The sequence below is a fragment of the Dipteris shenzhenensis genome, chromosome 5, assembly GCF_047967505.1.
Source record: "Dipteris shenzhenensis isolate YYH24624 ecotype China chromosome 5, Dip_SZ_1.0, whole genome shotgun sequence".
Lineage (NCBI taxonomy): Eukaryota > Viridiplantae > Streptophyta > Polypodiopsida > Gleicheniales > Dipteridaceae > Dipteris > Dipteris shenzhenensis.
The window spans coordinates 19,586,128-19,608,901 of NC_141600.1; the positions used below are offsets into that span (position 1 = coordinate 19,586,128).

Genomic DNA, 22,774 nt, shown 5'->3' on the forward strand with positions numbered 1-22,774 from the left:
TCAAGAAATACTAAATAAAAAATACGTAACACAGTTCTATAATATGTTTAGTTATAATTAACTCTTCACGCATGAGCAACCACACCAAGAGCACACTCATTAAAGCCTTCAGACCCCTAGACATTAAATCATCTCTCTCTCTTTCTCTCTCTCTCTCTCCCCCCCCCCCCTAAATCTCGTCCATTCTCCATTCAATGATTTTGTCTCCAAATCCTCTGCATAAAATCATCACACATCACTTGATAGCTATCTCAACTCTAATAACTCGCAAATAACCATACTATGATAATGACGTTCTTATCTACATAAAGGTACAAATACCAATCTTGACGACAACTCAAATAACCATCAATGCAAATATGCAAAGCCCTTGCCTTCTTCATTTGCTTCTAAACTCTTTAAGGAGAATAAAATATTGGCCTCATGTTGCAACAAAACCACATGAAATACAAAGCAAGCTATGATAACCATAACTAAAAGTATCAACCAGGAGAGGAGGCAGTCGATAGAGCGAGCGGGAAAAGTGAGCAATACTAAAAATGTGAGCGAGAACTTGTTGAAGTAGTAGGAAAATCGAGCAGCAAAGAAAGAATCTAAGTGTCCCATAAAATAACTGCTTGAAGTAGAAAGTATTCAAATTAAGACGGGTTAGGTGTCACATTTCTTGAAATTGAGTAGTCCAAAGTCTTGGGGGGGTCACTGATCATATGTAACCCTATCACGTGAGTTCAACAGAAGGATATTTTTTATTTCTAAAATTTACAGAAATAAATATACATAAGGGACTATTTTAAATAGTTTTGGAAAAAATTTACAGATTTGTATAGAAAAGGGGTACATTTTATTAATGAAAAATTTACAGATAGGGATTTTAGAAATATGCCTTGCACGCACGTGGTATAGAGGGTTTATACATAGTGACCCCCCCGAGTCTAAAGTTCAGGACCATTTTAATGTGACCCCATTCAGGTTTGGCAATTACCTGAGGGGGTAACTCATAAACATGTAACATGATAGCACTTTAGTGCACTGAGGGGTATTCTTTTAATGGGGGGACTTACATGTCGTTTATGTGCATGAGGGGATTTATAAAATAACAACTTAATGTAATTTATATATGTCGATTTATGAAGGGGTGTCACCTTTTAAGTTTGAAAATGTAGACATGTACAAGGTTTAACCAATAACATGAGAAAATGTGACAATGCAAGAATAAGGGTAATTTTTAACACATGCTTGCTTGCACATGCTTTATGGGTTTATGAAGAGCAACCCCTAAGCGCAATTAAAAAGTAGAGGATCTTAAAGTTTGCCTATTTTTGTTGCCAAAATAGCGAGTGTCTTCTCACTTCCTATTATGGAAACCTGTGCTTTAAAATTGGTGGAACAAATTGGCCAAAAATTCATGAAATTCATATTCTGACATGCATAATTTTTTTAGATGGTGCATAAAGCCATGATATTCATCTAAATCATGCCTTGTCATTTGATTTGATATGTAACATTATGCCATTTGGGTTTGACAATCAAAAGATGTAAGGATGTCAAAAACTCGTCCTTTGGACCAAAACAACCAAATTTTGACAACTTGCAAAGATACAAGGATGTGAAAATGTCATCTTTTGGGCCAAAACAGGGAGTGCATTAACGCGCTCCCAATGTTGGCCCAAAAGATGACATTTTCACATCCTTATATCTTTTGAATTACAAGTCCAAATAGGTTCATATTACATATCAAATCAAACGAGAAGGCATGATTTAGAGGATTGTCATGCCTTTTTGCACCATCTAGTAAAATTTCATGCACTGAAATATGAATTTGTAGTCAATTTGTTACACTGGTTGGATTAGTGGGATGTAAGAGTGAATCATTGGGAGGATACTTTGGAAGATTGTACAAATTGTTAGGGTCCTTTTGCTAGAGCTTTTGAAATTCTGCCCAAGCCATCGCTGTTCCATTGGCATATACAAGGGGTGGATCCAGTGCGAATGATGTGGGCACTATGGTAGTACCACCAAAACTGCTCCAGCTTTGAGAAGGAATTGGCCAACGTGGCTGTAGACAGATATCTGCATTGGTCTTTAGGACTCACAACAAAACAAAACACCCATAGACGCGCGCACAGACGCGTTTCATGAACTAAATAAAAAACTTATGGGCGCGTCTATTTGCGCGTCAGGAGACCCGCGTCTAATTGCGCGTCTATATATCAAACTTACGTGCGTATAGATGCGCTCATACATGCATAAATAGACGCGCATATAAACGCTTTGATAGACGCACGTATAGACGCAAGTCGAACAGACAGACGCGAATATAAACGCGTTTTTAAACGCATTGATAGACGCGCTTTTTTTAAAAAAATAAATTTTACAGAATATGTTGTGTATGCTATATAGTTACAAGAATCCCATATCCACATATTCTTACAGCCAACCGCATTTTAATTACAATTCCAAATAAAATATTACAACTCCAAAACGCAATAAAATTGAAAGCTCAAAAAGTGCTTGTATATACATATAGCACGAAGCTAAGCCATGTCATGTGGCTCCAAGTACAAAAAATAAGGAAGCTAAGCCATGTCATGTGGCTTCAAGTACAAAAAATAAGAGGAGTCTATATACAAGAGGCACGAAGCCAAGCCAATGGCTTTAAGTACAAAAAAGAATAGTAGCACTACTTCTATGACTAATCCTCGTTGCCTTCCACGCTCCCTTCTGCGCTACCTTCTGCGCTCCCTTCTGCACCTCCTTCCTCGTCTTCCTCGTCGTCTTGTGCAGGGGCGCCCTGTAAACAAGGGACAACATATATCAATGTATGAAAAACCAAATCTTTACTTATAATTTTGGCATTATTTAATCACTTTCAAATACCTGGGGGGCCTGTCCAGTAGCTCGGGTATATTGCTCCTCAGTAATCAACCCGTCATCATAGAAGTGCCTCCATGTATCTCCTCTGTGATGGTGGCAGTGGTAGGCTGTCTCCACTGGAGTAGGGTATCTGCCCACGATCTCAAGCTGCATGACCGCGATACACTTTGTGGAGGGATTAGTACAAAGAAACAACCAACCTCCTAATAAACTACATAAGCAATATAATTTGAGATTGATACTTATAAATTGGGCCTCCCATGATTCAACACCCCCTGCTCCAAAATGCGCGCTCCCATACTCCTCCATCTGGATCCTCCGTGCCTCCACGTGCTACAGACTGGGCTCCTCCCTCGCTGACTTCATTGCCTTCTTCCACTCACGCTTCTAAGCGGTGTGGGGCGGGCCCCTTGGAGGTTGACCTGCCTCAAGTCTGGCAAGCTCCGCTAGTGACTGCCTCTTAAGGGAAGATCTTTTATTGCTAAGTATCGTAACAATCTTTGACTTCGGCCATTTATCTGTGAACTGGCGATTGGAGGGGTTAGGATACCTAGAGCGAACAGTAGCGAGGGTCTCATCAGCCAACCTCTTTGGGTGGTCTTTATAGTGGATAGAGCGCATGAAGGCCATTATATCCTTCCCCCGTGCATCCATCAAGATGCCTCCTGTCTGGGTGATGTCATAATAAATCGTACCATCACCCAGAGGCACGTCTAAATCATCGGAATCATCATCCTACTCACCGCCACATGGCCCAAAGCACTGTGCCATGCATCCGCCACCGCTCTCCCTGCTACTACGCCTATCACCCTGTCGTGTTGAGCTCGTACACTGGCCACTCGTAGCTGGGGACTGCGTGGGACTACGCTGACCACTCGTAGCTGGAGAACCGAGTCTCGACGGCTGGGGAGTACGTCGACGGCTCGCTGAGGCAGAAGGACCTCCTGAAGGCATGGGGGAAGGGGCATAAGACGGGATGGCAGAAGGGACATAAGACGGCATGGGGGAAGGGGCATAAGACGGTACGAGGGAAGGGGCATAAGACGGGGCATAAGACGGCTGTGCGGACTCCGCTGGGGTGATCTCAGGCAGTGTGGGGTGGCTCGGAGTCTGTAGTGCCGACTCCTGGGGAGTGTTAAGGGTACCCGTCATGTACCCGTATAACTCCGCAGGACTAGGAGGGTGCCCTAAAATATTATATAAATCCTTCCATATCGATTCACGCAGATTAGGTGAGCTAGAAGCACTTCCTCCCCACATGTTAAACTGGAAAAAAATAAACAAATTTATTACTTTGGGAGCTGAGAAGAAAGGGGGAAAAAAAAATAGAGGCTCTGTCAGAGCGCGTCTATACACCCGTCTAATCTTCGCGTCTATAAACGCGTCTAACAGAGCGTTTAACAATTCAAGTAAAAGCGCGTCTAACAGTCCGTTCATCAATCCGTCTAACAGTGCGTTAAAAAGCGCGTCTACCACCGCGTCTAACAGTCCATCCAAACATCTGTCTAACAGCGCGTCTAAAAGCGCATCTAACAATTCGTTTAAAACTCCGTTTAACAGAGCGTCTGTGTGAGCGTCTATATACGCGTCTATGTGTGTCTGTAACAAGCCAGACGCGCATATAGACGCGCCTGTAGACGCGCGTTTAGATGCGCCCTCAGACGCCTCTATACACGCGCTCCGACAGTCGAGAATACTCAAAAGTCGAAAAGGACGTTTCGCCCGACAAAAGAATTTGTCGCTCATACCTAGATGCTGCGTTTCGTGGATGCGAAAAAGTACAAAACTGGAAAGAGCAAGCAAGAACAACTTCAAAAGGACTTACTTGGAAAAAGGTATGGAAGGATCTTTCTTTTCCAAACTTGTTTCTTCTCCTTGTTCGTACTCCTCCTCTTCTTTAGGCTTGGAAGCAAGCTGTGTAGGTACGGTCCCTTTGTCTTGAGTGAAAGCTTGGAACTGGGTATGGGAGGCTCTCTCTTAAGCTTCGAATCTATAGAACTGCTAATAAAGAAGGAAGAAAGCCGCTCGCGAAGTTTAAGTAGTCAAAAGAAAAGCACAGCGAGCGGCGCGCCGAAAAGCAGGTTTAAAAGTCGCGGGTATAGTCACGTCTATTAGCGCATCTATAGTCGCGTCTATTAGTGCGTCTACAAGCGCGTTTAAATACACAGAGTAGACGGGCATTTAGACACACAATTACACGCGACGATAGACGCGGCGATAGATGCAACACAGAGTTTTAAAGTTAAGCATTTGAAGAAGAGCAAATTTGGTGGGTTGTTTGTTTGTTTGTAGGATGTCTCCATCTTCAACAAGCAGCTCCAGTGAGGATGAATCCCTTCGTATCCACCATCACGAAATGTGGTTGGAGCAAAAAATCAAATGTCTGTGTGATCGATGTCGAGGAAACATGTATCGTGCATGCAGGATTACGCTCAATCATATCTCAAAGTATGGTGAATGGGATGTGACCGTAAACAGGGTAAGGATTTGTAAGTTAAGGTTGATTGAGATACCTATGGGTGTTCATGTGTTTGAGTTATAATGATCCCGTTTTAATTTGATACAGGATGCAGTGCCACACCCGCACATGTTACCCTATGCCCGTCGTGAGGAGGCGAAGCGTCGGCGATATGAGGTGGGATCTTCAGGAGGGACCGTTACGGATGCATGGAGTGATGGTGATAGTAGCCCTCCACCATTACCTCATGAAGCCGTGGAGGAGGAGATGTTTGATGATATGGTGCGGGATTTATATGTCCATCAAGGGAGGGATAATAGCATGGAGCAGGATGATCTTTTTACCGCAGCATCGACTCCACTATTTGACGGGTGCACATTCTCTGTTCTACGTGCCTCCCTTGAGTTACTAAACTTGCAAACCATCTATGGATGGAGCAATGCAAGTTTGAATGCATTACTCAAGTAAGCTTTAAAGTCGATTTTGCAAACATGGTGAATTATGCTAGTGGGTCAATTACTCGAATGCTTTTCCTCATTTATGGTCTTCACGTGCAAGCTATTGTGTAAAATGCTTCCAAGGGAGAATAAATTACCGACCTCAAGAGATATGGCAAGGCAACATGTGACCTCTCTTGGAGGATTAGATTACAAGCGCATCCATGCATGTGTCAACGATTGCGTTTTGTTTCGTGGACTACATAAGGATGCAAGAGAGTGTCCTACTTGTGGAGAGGCAAGATATAGAGCAGATCTCAAAACCTTGGACGTGCCTCGTAAGGTATTGCGACATTTTCCCATAATCCCTCGCATCCAACATATGTTCAAGTGCAAATCTATTGCAGAGGTCATGTCATGGCATTCCTCCCATCGATCAACCGATGGCAAGTGGAGAACTCCCGCGGACTCTCCTGCGTGGAAGCATATTGAAGACACATGGCCAAGCTTCAAGGAAGAACCTAGGAGCTTGAGACTTGGATTGGGTATGGACGGTGTGAACCCATTTGGTCTCAAAAGCACGTCTTACAGTGTATGGCCAGTGATATTGGTGAATTACAATCTTCCACCCTCTATGGCTATTAAGAAAGGACATGTCATGCTGTCCCTTCTAATTCCAGGGAAACATAAAGTCAAAAACCCTGATGTTTATTTGGAGCCTTTGATTGATGAGCTAGAGATACTTTGGAGAGGTATCGAGGTGCATGATGTGAGCAGGCCTCCCTCGTCACGAGACTTCAATTGCAAAGCAGTCTTGATGTGGACGATGCATGACTTCCCAAGCTATGGCGAGTGTTCAGGTAAGCATTGCATTTTTTAATTATGAATAGGCAAGGACGTGGCACCCTAAACCCACCTTCCACTCTTAATTGCATCTATTGTTTCAGGTCTCACTACATCGGGTTACCATGCATGTCCTGTTTGTGGTCCTTCGCTAGTTGCCTCACGGGCAGACGCATTGAATAAGGTCATCTATGCGAATCACCATCGATTTCTCCCACCTGATCATCCTAGATATGTTGCCCCTTGGAATGAAGTCCTCCCACAATCACTCACCACGGGAGATTGGATGAGAATTTGGGACGGTTCCACGACTCCTCCACCACTTGGCATGAGCCGGTAAGGATTTGTAACTATTGGCTGGAAGTAAAGATTGGCTATATTGGTTGAAAGTGAGGATTGCATGCTAACACTTTATTTTGTTTAGATACTCCATCTTTTATCGTTTACCATATTGGTCCCACCTCAAGATCAATCACCTGCTCGATCCCATGCATATCTTCAAGAATGTGGCATCTACCATTTGGGAGCATTTGAATGGGACACGAGATTTGGTAGGCATAAGGGAGGATCTACGTACCACAGGGAGGATGCGTGAAGCTTGGCCTCAAGAGAGACCAAATGGGCGTGTTTTTTTACCTCGTGCACCGTGGATGTTATCAAAGCTAGAGATGGCGATGGTGAAGCGCGCTAGTACTACAATTCGTACTCCCACTGGATGCATGAGGTGTTTGAAGGGAGCCTTTACAAAGAGCAAGAAAAGAGGTGTAGAGCAATTATATGGATTGAAATCTCATGATTGGCACAAGATGCTCCAAGTAAGTATTTTATATGCATAATATCTTTTTCCTTTCAAATTTGTGAGTGAATAGCTATAAGCAACTAATCAACCACCTCCTCGCGGGTTCAGTTCATACTACCTACTAGCATTTCACGTAGTGCATCAAAGGACGTGAAAGATTGTATTTACAAGAAGATGGGCGAGCTTGTGAGGTATGTGAGCTCAAAGGAAATAGATCCCACCACGCTTGAGAATGCTCGAGTTATGTCAGTGGAGGCGGTTTGTTTAGTGGAGGAGACATTTCCACGTTCTATTCTCACAAGCCAACTACATCTCATAGTGCATTTGGTGGATGAGATTGCTATATGCGGTACTATACATGCACGATGGTTGTTCTTCCTCGAGCACTTCATGAAGACCTTGAAGGGCTTCGTGAGACAAAATGCAAGACCCGAAGGTAGCATGGCCGAGGGTTGGTTGGTACAAGAGTCACTTGTATATATTTCGGAGTTTCTTTTTGATGTGGATAGCTCTCTCCCACGACTATGGAGAGATGATGAAGACCTAAGGATGACCTCTATTGTGCCTCAAGGAAAAGGACGCAACAAAGTAATAGACACGGAGTTGCGTAATAGTATCAACCTCTTTTGCGTGCTTAATAATGATGTGATGAAAAGATGGGTGACAAGCTACGAGGATGCAAAGGCAAGAAGACAAGAAGAAAGGGCCCTCTTTCGTACACACCACGGATCTCGTGTGCCATACCCTCAGCGTCTCTAAGAGCACTTCCAAAGGATATTCATGTGGATTGGCTACTTGATGAAATGGAGAAAGCAGAGAAAGACGAGGGGATGCATATCACAATGGAAGAATGAGAGTATGCTAGGGGATGCATGAGCAAGGTCGGTATATAGAATGTTATGCATAAGTTAGGAGGTTTTTATAATTTAGATTGCTTATTTAATTGATTTTTTCTTGGTGTAGTGCACTATGTTCAATGCTATATGGTGTGAGGGCAAGCATTTTCGAACACAACGGATTGATGATAAGAGAAACACACAAGATTGCGGCGTCATTGCTAGCTTTGAGGGAGCCAATGGAGTCATGGATGATTATTGTGGCATAATCCAAGATATCATTATGCTTGACTTTCGACGCTTCTTTGTGTATGTTTTGGATGTAAAGTGGTTTAAGGATGTGGTGGAAAGAGGCCCTAATGCAACAATCAAACGCCATGCAAGTGGCTTTGTAACTATTGACTCCACAAAGTTTTGGCAAAGTAGGAAGGACACACTAATACTACCGCAACAATGTGAACAGGTACTGTGCACACACATAAAATTACTCGCTTTTAAATATTTGATGCAAGAAAAGTAACATGATTGTATTTGTGTTTGAATTAGGTTGTCTATCAACCAATGGTGGATAATAATAGGTGGTGGCATGTCATACCTATTATGCCACGTTCCAAAGTGATGTATAGTACATTTACTAATATGGAGCGTATGGAGGATGATCATGGCCATGGACGTGATGATGACCGTGATACAAGAGAGGAGGATGATCATGAGATAGGAGATATAGATATTGAGGCCGGCATTACCCGTGAGGACGAGCCTACCATTGGAGATCTTGATTTTCGATGAGCACATGAGTGGCACAAGTAGTAGTGGGTTAAATGTATTTGTAGATCTAAACACTTGTTTGGATTTTGAAGTAGATAGTTTGGCAAGGGTTGATCTCATTGAGGATGAGATTGAACTGTAGCCCCACAATTGATATTGGCAAACCTATTTTACATATTGTCTCATTCTCCTCATTTCCCTTAATTCTTGTATATGTGGGCTTGCAAAAAATTATGTGCTTTGGTAATCATGGGCAATGTTTGGAAAGCAATGATGTACACCAAAATCTCACTTTCTGTATTCTCTGGAGCGCGTCTAAATGCGCGTTTGAGTCTCAGTGTAAACGCGCAAATAAACGCGCAAATACACGTGCAAATAGACGCGCTAATAGACGGGATGTTAGACGGGCCCGTATTTTCTCAGGTCTAACGCGCAAATAAACGCGGTGATTGACACGCAATTAGACGAGCATTTAGCGGTGCTAATAGACGTGCCCGTAATTTCTCTACTAGAGCAACGCCTATAGATGCGCCTGCTATTTTGCGCGTCTACCAAGCACGTCTATAGTTGCTTTGTGTTGTTGTGAACCGTAGCCCATCATTGATATTGGCAAAACTATTTTACATATTGTCTCATTCTCCTTACCTCACTTAATTTTTGTATATGTGGGTTTGTAAAAAAGCATTGATGTTTTTGTTAAAATTATGTGCTTTGGTAATCATGGGAAATGTTTGAAAAGCAGTGATGTACACCAAAATCTCACTTTCTGTATTCTCTGTTTTGCGTCTAAATACGTGTCTAATTCTTAGTGTAGACGCACAAATACACGCGCAAATACACGCATTGGTAAACGCAGTGACAGACGGCGGGCCCGTATTTTCTTAATGTAGACACACTAGTAGACGCGATAATAAATGCGTAAATAGATGCGCTATTAAACGCGCTTTTAAATGCGCCCGTAATTTCTCTTTTCAAGCAATGCCTATAGACACGCCCGCTATTTTGCGCATCTATCAAGCGCGTCTATAGTTGCTTTGTGTTGTTGTGGCTGAATTTCATAACGATTTTTTAAATTATAAAAATTAAAATAAAGTCCCACCTTATACCATGGCATATATTTTATAGGATTTGCTCTTATAGTATATTTATACTTGATGTATAGAAGACTATCACTATACTTGATATATAGAAGACTGCTACTTAGAGTATGCTTGTACTTGATGTATAGAAGGGTATCACTCTCATATCACTTATGAATGAGAGAGAGAGAGAGAGAGAGAAAGAGAGCGATCATAGGAGTATTAATTAGTAATCAATTATGTAAAAGTTTAAAAATTATTATTATTTCGAAAGAATTTGGATCTTTATACCTTAGAGTATCTCCTATAGTATTCACACATATAATAATTGATGTTGGATGCGTTAGAGCTTATCCAAAAAGGTTTGCACAAAGATATATTGATTGGAAGAACACAATCACATGGATATAAGTGTGCTCGTTTCTTGAGGGTGAATAATGTTTTGTTTCATGATAGCTTATTTTTGTATTTATAATGGATTCAAAAGAATCAACACTAGTATTTCTACAAATATTTTCTCACATGGTATATTGATCCTTGAGATTTTCTTTCACAATAGCTTATGTTTGTGGTGGATGCAAAGAAATTGTCCTGAAATAACACTTTGTATTTCTCACATGGTATCTTGATCCTTGATTTGCTAAAGATAATCATGAGCTCTTGAGAATGTTTAGGTAGGTAGCATTGTGTGATGAAAAGGAATCCTAGCTTCTCGTTGAGCCACACGTCTACTTCTTAACGTTGGATTTTAATATAATAACACAACATTACATAACTTCTTCTCTTGAATGGTGTCTCCTTTCTTTCTTCCCACCATCCAAATTTTGATTTGCAAGGCAATTCAAGCCGTACCTGCAAAGCTTCTTATGCCATTTTAATTTATAGTGCAATTCGAGCTGTATATCCAAGTACATCTTCTTTCCTCTCACTCCTCACCACATCATTTGTTGTGACCATTATATTCTCATGAACGTGAGTGAGTTCTCCCGATTTACCTACCTAGGATAATACTCCATGAGGTTGCCAAGGGAGTTTTCCATGGATGTGGCGAACGAGGCGGGAATGTGGGATCATACAGATAAGGAGTCTCGAGCAAACAGGGAGGTATTGCTCTCATCTCCTCACTCTGATTTCACAAATACAGGAGCTTTTCCGTTTGACAGAATCCTTGGTATTGCTGCTTGTTCTCGTCTTTTGATGGAGCATTCTATTCCATGATAGAGGATTGTTTACTTGCTGTTTGATGAACTTGTCGAGCTCTTCAGATTTATACCTATTTCTTTTTGAGATCAAAGCATCCACTCCTCTTTTGGTCTCGCATCTGAATTAATCCATTTAAGAAGAGAGCTCCACTAGATGTCAAGGTTTTTCACACATCCTTGTCGGGATTGCTCGCTATTCGAAGAATCCTGCTCGTAGTTCATCAGCAATTTGTTCCAATTTGTTCAAATCTTATTTCGCTCGGCGCATTGATCCATTGCATCACTTGGTTTTCGTCTTGTCTGTTTGACAAAGAACTTATAGAACATATAGATCGAGCGAAAAACGTTCAAAAAAATTATGCGCCTCTGCAATCCTTTGATGGGCCACATGCGGGAGAAGTCTCCTCTGCACGATGGACTGCCCAGTATCCATGTCCATCCACACAGTGTGGTAGTTAAGCTTGGTTTATGGTGTTTAAAAGGCTTGGGCAGCAGCTCATACGTGATTCCAGGCTAGGAACTAAAGGCATGGTTGCTTCTTGTGCATCACACTCTAGAGCTTGTAGGTGTAGCATTTATCAAATGGGGCGGTGGGCAACAGATTTGTTTCCAAGGGATGAACTCTCTAAGCTTCATTCAAAGGCACTAACCCACACACCTTCCTTCGATGCAGAGCTATGCAGAGCTCGATATTGACACCATATCTAGCACACCATATTCAAGCGGTGACTAGTTTTCTAGCTTTTGTTCGATGCTTCATTTTGTCCTGATGATGGCTAGTCATCTGGAGGTAACAATCGAGCATAGTTATAACAGGAGGTAATAAAGGTAGTAGACATGGGAGGTAACATGTATTTTGAGAAGAAACCATTCAATGAGCCAGGTACTTAACGTCCATACATGTGTTTCTTGACACCTTGAGCAAACGAAACATGGATAACCTTCCTACTATCTTGGTAGTTATGTATGGATGTCGCAAAGGCGGGGGACCTAATTTTCAACGTGACAAAGAATAATCTTCCCCATAATTTAGTATGTTGCAGGATTCATGTCTCAAAATTTTGAAAGATTATCAAGGACATAGAATCTGCCCTTGAATCGCTGAAGTTTGCATGTGGTAAAGTATCAGAGAATCGATTTTGAGGCATTCTCAAATACAATGCCCACAATCTTTATGGCTTCAGAGAGGCCATCACCATGACATCACACAAACATCTACTAGAGAGACAAGCCTAGCTTAGAAATGGGTGCATGTATAAAAACACAATAGCTTGATAAATAAGATCCCCACAGTTGTAATTAATCTACTTTCCTTGAGATAGCTTTGGAAATGACTTCTTCTAGCTTTTAGATCGTGTTCCGTTAGTTATTTTGCTTTAGGGTGTGCTTTAATTCCCACTTGAGATGAGATCTTTTTTTTGAAAGAAAAGACCCATTTATTAATGTGAAGAAAACAATACAAATTCTTCTTTTCCATAAGAAGATGAATTCTGCTGAAGTATCTGACAAGTGCAAAGTTCTATGTACTAAATGCAAAGTGCTATGTGCTAAACTCAAATCGCTATGTACTCTATGCAAATTGCTATGTGCTATTACAAATCGATATGAACCCAAGGAAGGGCACGTTCCTTGATCTTATGACTTTTGGAGAGGAAGTGTGCCAACTCTTCCCCCACACAAATGTGTGGTGGTGTGCTAAATGCAAAGTACTATAAACCAAATGCAAAGTGCTATCTACTAGATTCAAAATGCTATGTGCAAAATTAAAAGTTCTTTCTCTGCTGAAGTATCCAACAAGTGACAAGTGCTATGTACCAAATGCAAAGTGCTATGTGCTAAACTCAAATTGCTATTGTGACGACTATGGAGATCAATAAGACGAAAGGCACACAGGTAGAGAATGTTTGGGGCAAAAGCTGCTGCCTACAGTTGATTCCTTCTCCTTAAATGCAGTTCTTACAACGGCCATCTCATGGCAAGATCCTCAGCTAACTAAACGGCTGAACCAAAGAGGCTTCCTTCTTGCTTAACGGCTTCCATCAGTATTGCTTACAGGGCCATCTTCTTGCCTGCGGGTACCCAAGTCGTCGCATCCTTCCCCCCTATGAACTGAGTTGTTCGAGCATGGTATGATTTGATGTGTGAAATGTGGGCCGTGGTGTTTATTTTGCATCGGTCTGGAGCGCAACGTTGTAAGGCATATGTTGTCTTTCCCACGGGTTTGATGATTTGATACGGACTGATCCAATGTGCGAGGAACTTCTCAGCTAAGCCCTTCTTGTGAACCAGGTAGTGGACCATGACTAGATCGCCTGAATTGAAATGGACGGGTCGGTGTCGCTTGTCGTAGATCTACTTTTGGCGAGCTTGAGGTGATCTGCAGCATTTTGGCGAATGAAAATGAGTACTTTTGCTGAAGGTAATCAGCCCATTGTGCTGCCTCCTTGTGCTTGATCTTAGCTCAATCGATCAAGCCGATTTCCGGGGGAAACATTGGTGGTCGTCCGTAGAGAGCCTCAAAAGGGCTCACTCGTGTCGATTCCTGCAGAGAAGTGATGTAGGCGGCTATTACAAAAGGTAAAGCAATATCCCAGTTGCAATGTTGCTCGTCGGCATACATGGCCAGCATTAACTTTATGGTGCGATTGAGCCCTTCCGTGAGACCATTGCAGTCTGCATGATGAGGGCTTGCGAATTGCTGCTATATGTTTAACTGATCAGCTACGATCTTGGGGACCTTCGACTTAAAATTGCTCCCTTGATCTGACATTACGAATTCTAGGCAACCATGAGGTAGAATTACGTGTTGAATTAGGAAATCAACAACCTCAGAAGCAGTAGCCTGTTTGAGTGGATTAGCAATCGCCCAACGCGTCAGATTATCGGTCAATACAATGATGTACTGATTACCATCTTGAGACGTCGAAAACGGGTCGGTAATGTCATAAGCTATCAATTCGAAAGGACGAGTGACGGTGATGGGCTGCATGTTTCCTGCAGGCTTGAGTGTAGGCGACTTGAAAGCCTGACATTTTGGGCAGGACTGAATATAGTTATGAATGGAAGAGCGCGTTTTGGGCCAATAAAAAGATTTTTTGATCTTGGTAAAAACTTTAAGTAGACGAAGATGGCCTCCAAACGGACCTGCGTGAAAGGAAAGCAAGTATCGTTCACGAAAAACAGAAGGAATGAAAACCCTCGGTTGAAAAGGTGCTTGTGGTAGTACAGGAGGTCATCAATCAAGCGAAGGTGCAGTGGGGGTTTAGCTGACTGGATCTGCTGCCGAATACGTAAGCATTGGAGATCCTGCTGAGCTAGGTGTAACTCCGGTGTAGAGGGTAAAGGAGGCGGTCTTCCTGGGATGGGTAGAGGAGTGCGAAAAGCAACTTGAGTGTTTTGAATGGGAGCACGAGACAAGCGTCAGCTGCTTGATTGTATCTCCCTGGTCGATAAACAATGTCGATCTTGTATCCTTGGAGAAATAAAACCCACCGAGCCAAGCGACCTAATTGTAGATGTCTCTTCTTCATGAGGCTCGTCAGAGCAGCGTGGTCGGTCTGGACTGTGAACCGAGCTCCATGGAGGTAAGCGTGGAGCTTGGAAATGGCCCATACTACGGCTAGGCACTCTAATTATGTGGACGAGTATCGGGATTGTGGAGGTGAGAGGCCTCGGCTTAGGTACACGATTGGGTGCCAATTGCCATCATCATCTCGCTCAAGTAAAACGGCACCCAAACCATGCTCAGAAGCGTTGGTACGGACCATGAAAGGTTTATTAGAGATCAGGATGTCGAAGGAGGGCATCTTCTTTGAAGATCTCTCGTATCTATTGAAACGCGTTCTGGCACTTGTCGTCCCATTGGAACTTTCTGTCTTTGCACAGGAGGTGGCGAAGCGGTGAAGCAATGATGGAAAGTTCTGGTATGAATCAGGAACTGAAGGCAGTCATTCCTAGAAAACGTTCGAGCTGCCTAGCCGAGCTGGGAACTGGGAATTGATGGATAGCTTTGACTTTCTGGATATCCGACCGGATGCCCTCAGCTGCAATGATGAAACCCAAGTATTTGAGCCTTGTTTGGGCCCATTTGCATTTTGTTGGGTTGAGGCGCAAATTGAATTGTTGGAGGAGAGTGAGGACGTGACGCAGGATTTCGATATGCTCATCCCGGGTAGTGGTGTGAACTAAAACATCGTTGAGATAAACCAAAACTTTGCCTGCGACAATTAAATCATGAAGAACAAAGTTCATGAGTCTTTGGAACGTACCCGGGGCATTGTTTGTCCCAAAAGGCATGACATTGAACTCGTAAAGGTCGAAAGGCGTATGAAATGCTGTCTTCATGCGGTCTTTCGACTTCACGGGAATCTGCCAGTCGCCAGTCTTGAGGTCGAGGGTTGTGAAGAACTTGGAGTGGGTGAGGGAGTCCAGAATATCATCAAGACGAGGTAAAGGGTACTCGTCTCGGACAATGACCTTGTTGAGAGGCCTAAAATCAACACAGAAACGATATGTGTTGTTTGCTTTCCGAACCAAGTGAGGTTCACAAGCCCATGGGCTCTTGAAATGGCAAATAATCTTATCTTGCAGCATTTAGGTGACGTGCTATCGTAGAATCTTAATCTCCTATAAGGATCGACGATGCTGTGCTATAGAGATGGGACGAGAATTCCCGGTTGGAATCTCATGAAAAATATTGGCCGTAGTCACTGTTGGCGTTGTCCCTACAAAAGCCTGTGCAAAACTCCTATGTGCAAAAAGAAAGATTTATTTACCATGTTCTATATTTAAAATGCTATATGCTACATTTAAATTCCTATATGCTATATTCAAATTGGTATCAACATAAACTCGAGACGTTATTAATTTTGAGTGAAAAATATAAAGTGTTAACAACCTTGATATTTTCTTTGCATATTATTCGAATTGGTGAAATTCAAGTCATTTTTAATGCTCTCATTCACAACGAGAAAATAAAGTAGGTGCTTCTACTTCAACATATAATTTACTTTACAAAAATGAAAAGGTCTCTTATTGAAAGGAGAGAACGTGCTTCCTGCATTAGCATAGAAAACAAGAAAAGACGCTTACAACCGAGTTTCTCCTCATGGCTATTCATCAATAAATTTCTAAAAGAATGGAACCAAATCACTTCTCCATATATTTCAAAGATGTAATATTGTGTATATTGTGGTAAATCAGTAATATCACTACTAGAATCAAGTATAACACCATATGACTTCTCCAATACGTTCATAAGTTTGCATGTAGAAAATGGCCTAGGACATAGATAAAAAATGGCTTGTAAAGCATGCATAGATAGTCCATTCAAAAAGTTGTACTCGGTTCCCTATGATCCAGACTATTTACAAAATGTATTAGGTGCAGACATATTTCAAATGCAAATGCTTTCTATAATCGATATATCCCTAAATGTTTCTAAAGGTATTACATCTACTACAATGGAGATCGATGTTGGATAATCCACTAATATGTTGGAATCGCCAACAAAGATTCTGTAGTAACTCAACAAACTTACTATCAACAACAAAACAGGTTCTAGCGTTTAACTCTAGAACAAATCCCATATTTAAAAAATACTTAACAATGTATGAACGATCGCATCCAAAACTAGGAGTAAGTGTCTCGTAAGTGTTCTTTCTTCAGATTCAGTTATTTATGATATTCTTGAAAGATACTCTGCTGACTCACCATTCGATCTTATGAAAATTACACATGAGGACAACTACTTGTCATTACTAAAACAAATCAACATGCTACCTACAACTCATCAATTAAAAAAAAATACATCACATGAAATCAGGACAATTGTACTTCGTGATTCAACAAGAATTATTGAGCGTCAGCTCATAACATCTATGGAAGGTCTGTCACAATGTGACGAATTAATAAGAGTATGCATTATTCCCATTCCTCTATCCTTTCGGATATGATGCTCATGATGGCAAGATGTTCTTCAATGTATATTTAAAAATGAGAATATCAACATTGTTCTCCGTGTTCACTCTTTACACACCATACTTGTTATTGATGTACCAAAGACGTCAATCTATTTTAATAGCAAACTCTACTTAAACTGCACTACTCCTGTAATATTACAAAGAGATATTGACCAACAAAGATCACAAGATCCAAGAATATCTGAACAAGAGATAATTAGATGTATTCTTAAGTTTCAGATACCAAATTCTATTCCTGGATCTCCTTCATGGCACTGTAGAAACTTAAAAGATCTAATGGCAATGGTTGACACATGGGGCCTTCCCAATATATTCCTTACACTTACTGCAGATGAGGTATCAACCACAAGATGGTGTGAAATCGATCAAATAGAAACCATTGCTAAATAATTCAATAAAAACTTCACATGGAAAGATTGTCCAGTTGAATGCGCTGTGCTCTTCCATGTTAGATTGCAACAATTCTTAGCAAGATATATTTTCTGCGATAAAGGACTACTAGGTAGAGTCAACCATCACATCATAAGATATGAGGTACAAAATAGAGGATCTATGCATGCACACATGATGCTATGGATAGATGCACAAGACATAGATATTGTATCAAACCAGATAGATGCACATATCCCTTACATGAATGATTTTAATAACTGGCTAGAGAATTCAATTCAAAGAAAGCTTAACTATATGGTAAAGAGAAAACAAATCCACACATATAGGCCAACATGTAATCTATTTGACTCAACCACAAACCACAAATGCAAATACAAATTTCCATATCCAATACATTTAGATACTAAACCTACTATAGATCCTCTCACACAAAGATGGATGTACTTCCGTCCATCACTAGAACATCGTAATGTCGTTCCATACCATGTAAGAATATTACTCTTGTGGCAAGCACATATGAATATTCAGAAAATAACAAACACAGGCCTCTCATATTACCTTCTAAAATATGCTATGAAAACTGAACCCATGGGACACATGAACTTGAATCCTGGTGATGCGAAACTTCTAGGACTAGATAATCTAGATCTAATTAAATTAAAAATGATATTTGCATACACTCTTTCAAAGCCAACATCTCAAACAAAGGCAGCATTGTCATGCTTACAAATATCTACCATTCAAAGAAGCGAATCTGTACATTTCATTCACTCCTCTCTCCCATCTATGCGCCAAAAATATCTTTGTGAACATTGTGTTTCTGTAATGCATCCTATAGATACATATTGCGGTCGTCCACGTGTCATGGAGAACTTGACCTTCTATGAATTTTGGAAAAAATACAATGTCCAAAAGTCAAAGAAAAAAAACAAAGATAACATGAGAGATAACATAACTATCGTAGATTCTTTCGAAAATTATGTGTATCCATCAACACGGATCGTACGTTTCACAGATTACCACACTGCTCATCATTTTGAAGGATTTTTTAACAACCTTTTACTAAAGAACGTAAATTTTAGAAATGAGAATGAGCTCATTTCTGAAAACAATCATACAAAATCTTACTTCTTAGAATGCCATATCCGAGACCTCATAAAAACAGAAGAAGACATCGAAACTCTTATCGATCAATATTGCAAAGTGCACTTGCTAATAAATCAAAATCGCCAACAACTAACAAACATGATACTCCAAAAAAGCCCATTACGTGTTATTCAAAACTCCTTCATGGCTTCAACCGACCTTCATGAAGATACCAATATACATAACACAACATGCACAAAATTACTTCAAATGATGAACAAGTTCAAGGATTTCGAAAATGCAACTCTTTCTTCTGAACAATAAGAAATTTACGAAAAGATAAATGGATCACCCACAGGATTTCATGTCATTTGTGGTACTCCTGGTTCATGAAAGACATTTATGATCAAGTACATTACTTATAATTATGTAAAACAAGGAAAATCGATTGTTCTAGCAGCAATAATAGAAGCTGCTGCAATGAGACTAAGTCGATTAGCAACTACTGTCCATCATCAGTTTGCTCTACCAAAGAGACACGATATGTTTCGTGCCTCCTTACCAGTGTCAGACGAACGATACATAGAATTGCAAAATGCAGAAATCATAATATTTGATGAGATCTCAATGATGACATGCCAAATATTAAACACAGTCATCAGACAACCGTGCGAAACTTGCAAGCAAACAATCTTGCATCCTTTTGAAAATAAAAAGATGCTCTTATTCGGAGATATGTCCCAGTTATCTCCAATATGCAAATGCAAGGTGCAAGAAAATGAATTCTGTAGAAAATACTATATTGGAAACTCGGGTTTCTGGAAAACTGCAACCTTTTCATTCCTTCACACATCAATAGGTCACCTAGAAGATCCAACAGACATAGAATTCTTAAACATAATTAAAATAAGACAACCAATGGTAGAAGAGATTCAGTATTACCTAGATAATTTAATCATAAGTGATAGTGAAGCAAACGATTTCATTGACAAGGACACAATTATATTGTGCATATATAAAAAAGACACGATACTATAATGAGCTCATACTACATAAGAAATTCAAAGAGCATCAGATTAAAAGTGTCACTGTAACATCCAATGCAGATCAAATCTTAGAATTAAAAGAATGGATAATGGATCCAAATTTCCACTCCATACAACAAATAGCAATAGGAGCGAAAGTGATGATCACAGAAAATATAGATCTCACAATCGGAGCTACAAATGGCGCTATTACAAGTGTCATATCATTAGAAATAGATAATAACACAAACAACATTTTAAAAATTCATGACAAGATCTTATCAACAAATGAAAAAATCACACTAAGACGATCAAAACATAAACGGAAGGTATTAAACTCAATATGGTATCACAAAACAACTTTTCCAATCACGCTAGCATATGCAATTACGGGACACAAGTCACAAGGATGCACACTCAAAGGAAAGGCTCTTGTAGTAATACAAAAATCATTTGCACCAGGACTAACATATGCCATGCTGTCACGAGTAACCACTCGAAAGAACTTAAGAATCTTAAATAAAATCAATCCATCTGACTTCATTCCAATTCTTACATGAACTTAAAAAAAATAGTAATCAATAGAAAATCCTTTTATTAAATATTCATAATTTAAGAGAAAAGAAACTTTTGATATACAAACTAATATGCAGGATCTATAAAAAAACTTATTTGAAGAACAACCAACAATAAAATATGGCAACATCAGATGAGGTACGTTTTCAATATTAAGCATTGTAGTATTTCTTCACACTAGTTTATATTCTAATTTATAATAGATCACTATTTCACAGATCTTTAATCAATTCAAAAGTAAAGCCCGATTGGCTCAACAAGATCAAGAGAAATCAACAAAAAGGATAAAGGGACAAAATTACTTCTTGTATACAGCTCAAATGCATCTTGCAAACATGGTTGGAAAGGATACAAAAGCATCATGTTTTTATTGATATATAACTCCATTTATAACAATTCCAATAATAACTACTGCCCATCATCAGTTTGCTCTACCAAAGAGACACGATATGTTTCGTGCCTCTTTACCAGTGTCAGACGAACGATACATAGAATTGCAAAATGCAAAAACCATAATAATTGATGAGATCTCAATGATGACATGCCAAACATTAAACACAGTAATCAGACAGCTGTGGCCCCCACACTATATATGTGGTTATTTGCTAAATGCAAAGTGCTAAGTGCTATGTGTAAAGATTAAATGCAAATTGTTATGCGTAAAATGCAAAGAGTTATTAACCAAATCCGATTTGCTATATGCTAAATAAAAGCAAAGTGCTATGTGTTAAATTTGAATTGGTATTTGCTAAATTCAAATAACTTGTGTTGAATGCAAATCGAAAAATGTTACATGTACAATAAAAATCAAAATAAAACATGCTCTTCATAGTCTCTGTCATCAATACAGCTACCTGCTTGGATCTAGTTTGTGAGTTCTCCATGTGAGGGGTTAGGCTATATTACACAATAGTTTCTTTATAAAAAGAATTCATGATTGATTTAACGTAAAGGCTCACTTTGAATCTCAAAGAGTATTGCTTAGACCATGTCCATAAAAATTACCATTATGTTTGCTATAGGGCATTCTTATCTGAAATTTAAATATATTGTACGTAATTCCAGTCATTAATAAAGAATTTAACTAGTTTCGATTAAATCACAATTTTGGTGCTGAATCAGCAGATATCCGCACAAACATAGTCTGGATGCGCAACCGGCTCCTCTGCCAGCGCTTAATTCTGCAATCCTCCCCAACGCATACCGGATCTTCTACTGGATTGTTTCCTTCTGCTCCCTGCCAAATCGCAACACCCTGGAGTTAGAGCTGAATCCTAGATGTTCGAAACTTGTTCAATGAGAGACTAGTTTCGCGCACAGGCAAACAAATCGACGAACAAGCGACCACCTTCTTTAGGTTCGGAAATTGGCGGTCATAGAAACGCAGTCTTCTGAATTCTGCGAAATTTTAGAAGCAGAAAGACGAAATTAGGCGATGCTGTTCAAAACGAAACCGAAGCTATACGGCGGCAGAGGCAACGCATTGGAATATATCGTTTTGTCAATGCGGAGAAGGAGCTTTTAAGTACCGGGAGGTGAAGGGCGCGCCAAGCAGGAGCAAGAGAGGAGGGAGATGAAGAGAAATAGGAGCAAGCTACGTCGCAAATTACTGGCATGAGCTGCCATGGCTAGAATTCAGTAAACGGAAAGGAGTAACAAGGTGTACGAAAAGAAGGTTTAGAAATAGACGTAACAAAGTCTTGTAGTACATTTACTATCCATGGGTTTTTGAAGCCTTGAATAGAGACTCTTCGAGTACAGTTGATCTTTTGAAAGACTCCAAGGGGTTCTTATCATAAGGCCTAGAGAGTCCAATCGAAGCACGTTGATAGCGTTCTAGATCCTTCTCTCCTTTTGAAGTTTAAGTGGCCACGCATTGGGTTCTAAAGCTTTGACATTCAGGTGAACACTCACCTCACCTTTCTAGCAGCTCTTCATTTTTTCTATGAGAGCCCCCATATCTATATATATATATATATATATGGATTAACTCCATTTGTCTTTCTTATGCTTAGACATGCTGACAACCCACCTATCCCTATTGACATTGGAAGCTAGTGAACTAGTCACATATGAGTAATGTATGAGTGATTATTAATTGCTTGAATTGATAAGAGATCAAAGTGTTCTCCACACATAAAGTCAAACACACAAACATATTTAATCCAAATGCATAAATTGTATTACATTAACATTTTAAGTTTTATGACACATATGATGTTTCATGTTTTAAATAATGTATGATACATGATATGATGCTCATATGATGCAACATCTCTCACGTAATAATGTGCAATATAATGCACATATATGACACAAGATAATGCTATAATGCATGGAAGGATGCAATAGATTTGATGACTTAAACATGAAATTTTATGTAATCGTCTACACTCGATATAATCTCTAATTGTGCT

General features: G+C 40.1%; 1 protein-coding gene across 1 annotated transcript; it reads right to left on the reverse strand.

The window, feature by feature from the left end:
• Nucleotides 1–13,757: 13,757 nt before the first annotated feature.
• On the reverse strand, nt 13,758–22,085 carry LOC147901721 (uncharacterized). The gene is made up of 8 exons (XM_087374359.1): nt 21,887–22,085; nt 21,706–21,755; nt 21,461–21,594; nt 15,565–15,785; nt 15,311–15,513; nt 15,000–15,216; nt 14,124–14,440; nt 13,758–13,994 (listed from the first exon to the last, which is right to left on the reverse strand). The coding sequence occupies exons 1-8, from the start codon at nt 21,981–21,983 to the stop codon at nt 13,758–13,760; spliced, it is 1,476 nt and encodes a 491-aa protein (XP_087230485.1). The 5' UTR covers nt 21,984–22,085.
• Nucleotides 22,086–22,774: the final 689 nt, after the last annotated feature.

Excerpts from the sequence above, each read along its gene's own strand:
- LOC147901721 (XM_087374359.1), bottom strand. The coding sequence starts at position 21,983 with ATGGCAGCTCATGCCAGTAATTTGCGACGTAGCTTGCTCCTATTTCTC. Across the intron at positions 21,756-21,886 it reads GGCGCGCCCTTCACCTCCCG|AATTCAGAAGACTGCGTTTC; the intron begins GTACTTAAAAGC and ends AAAATTTCGCAG. Across the intron at positions 15,217-15,310 it reads TCCGGTCGGATATCCAGAAA|AACTTTCCATCATTGCTTCA; the intron begins GTCAAAGCTATC and ends GATTCATACCAG.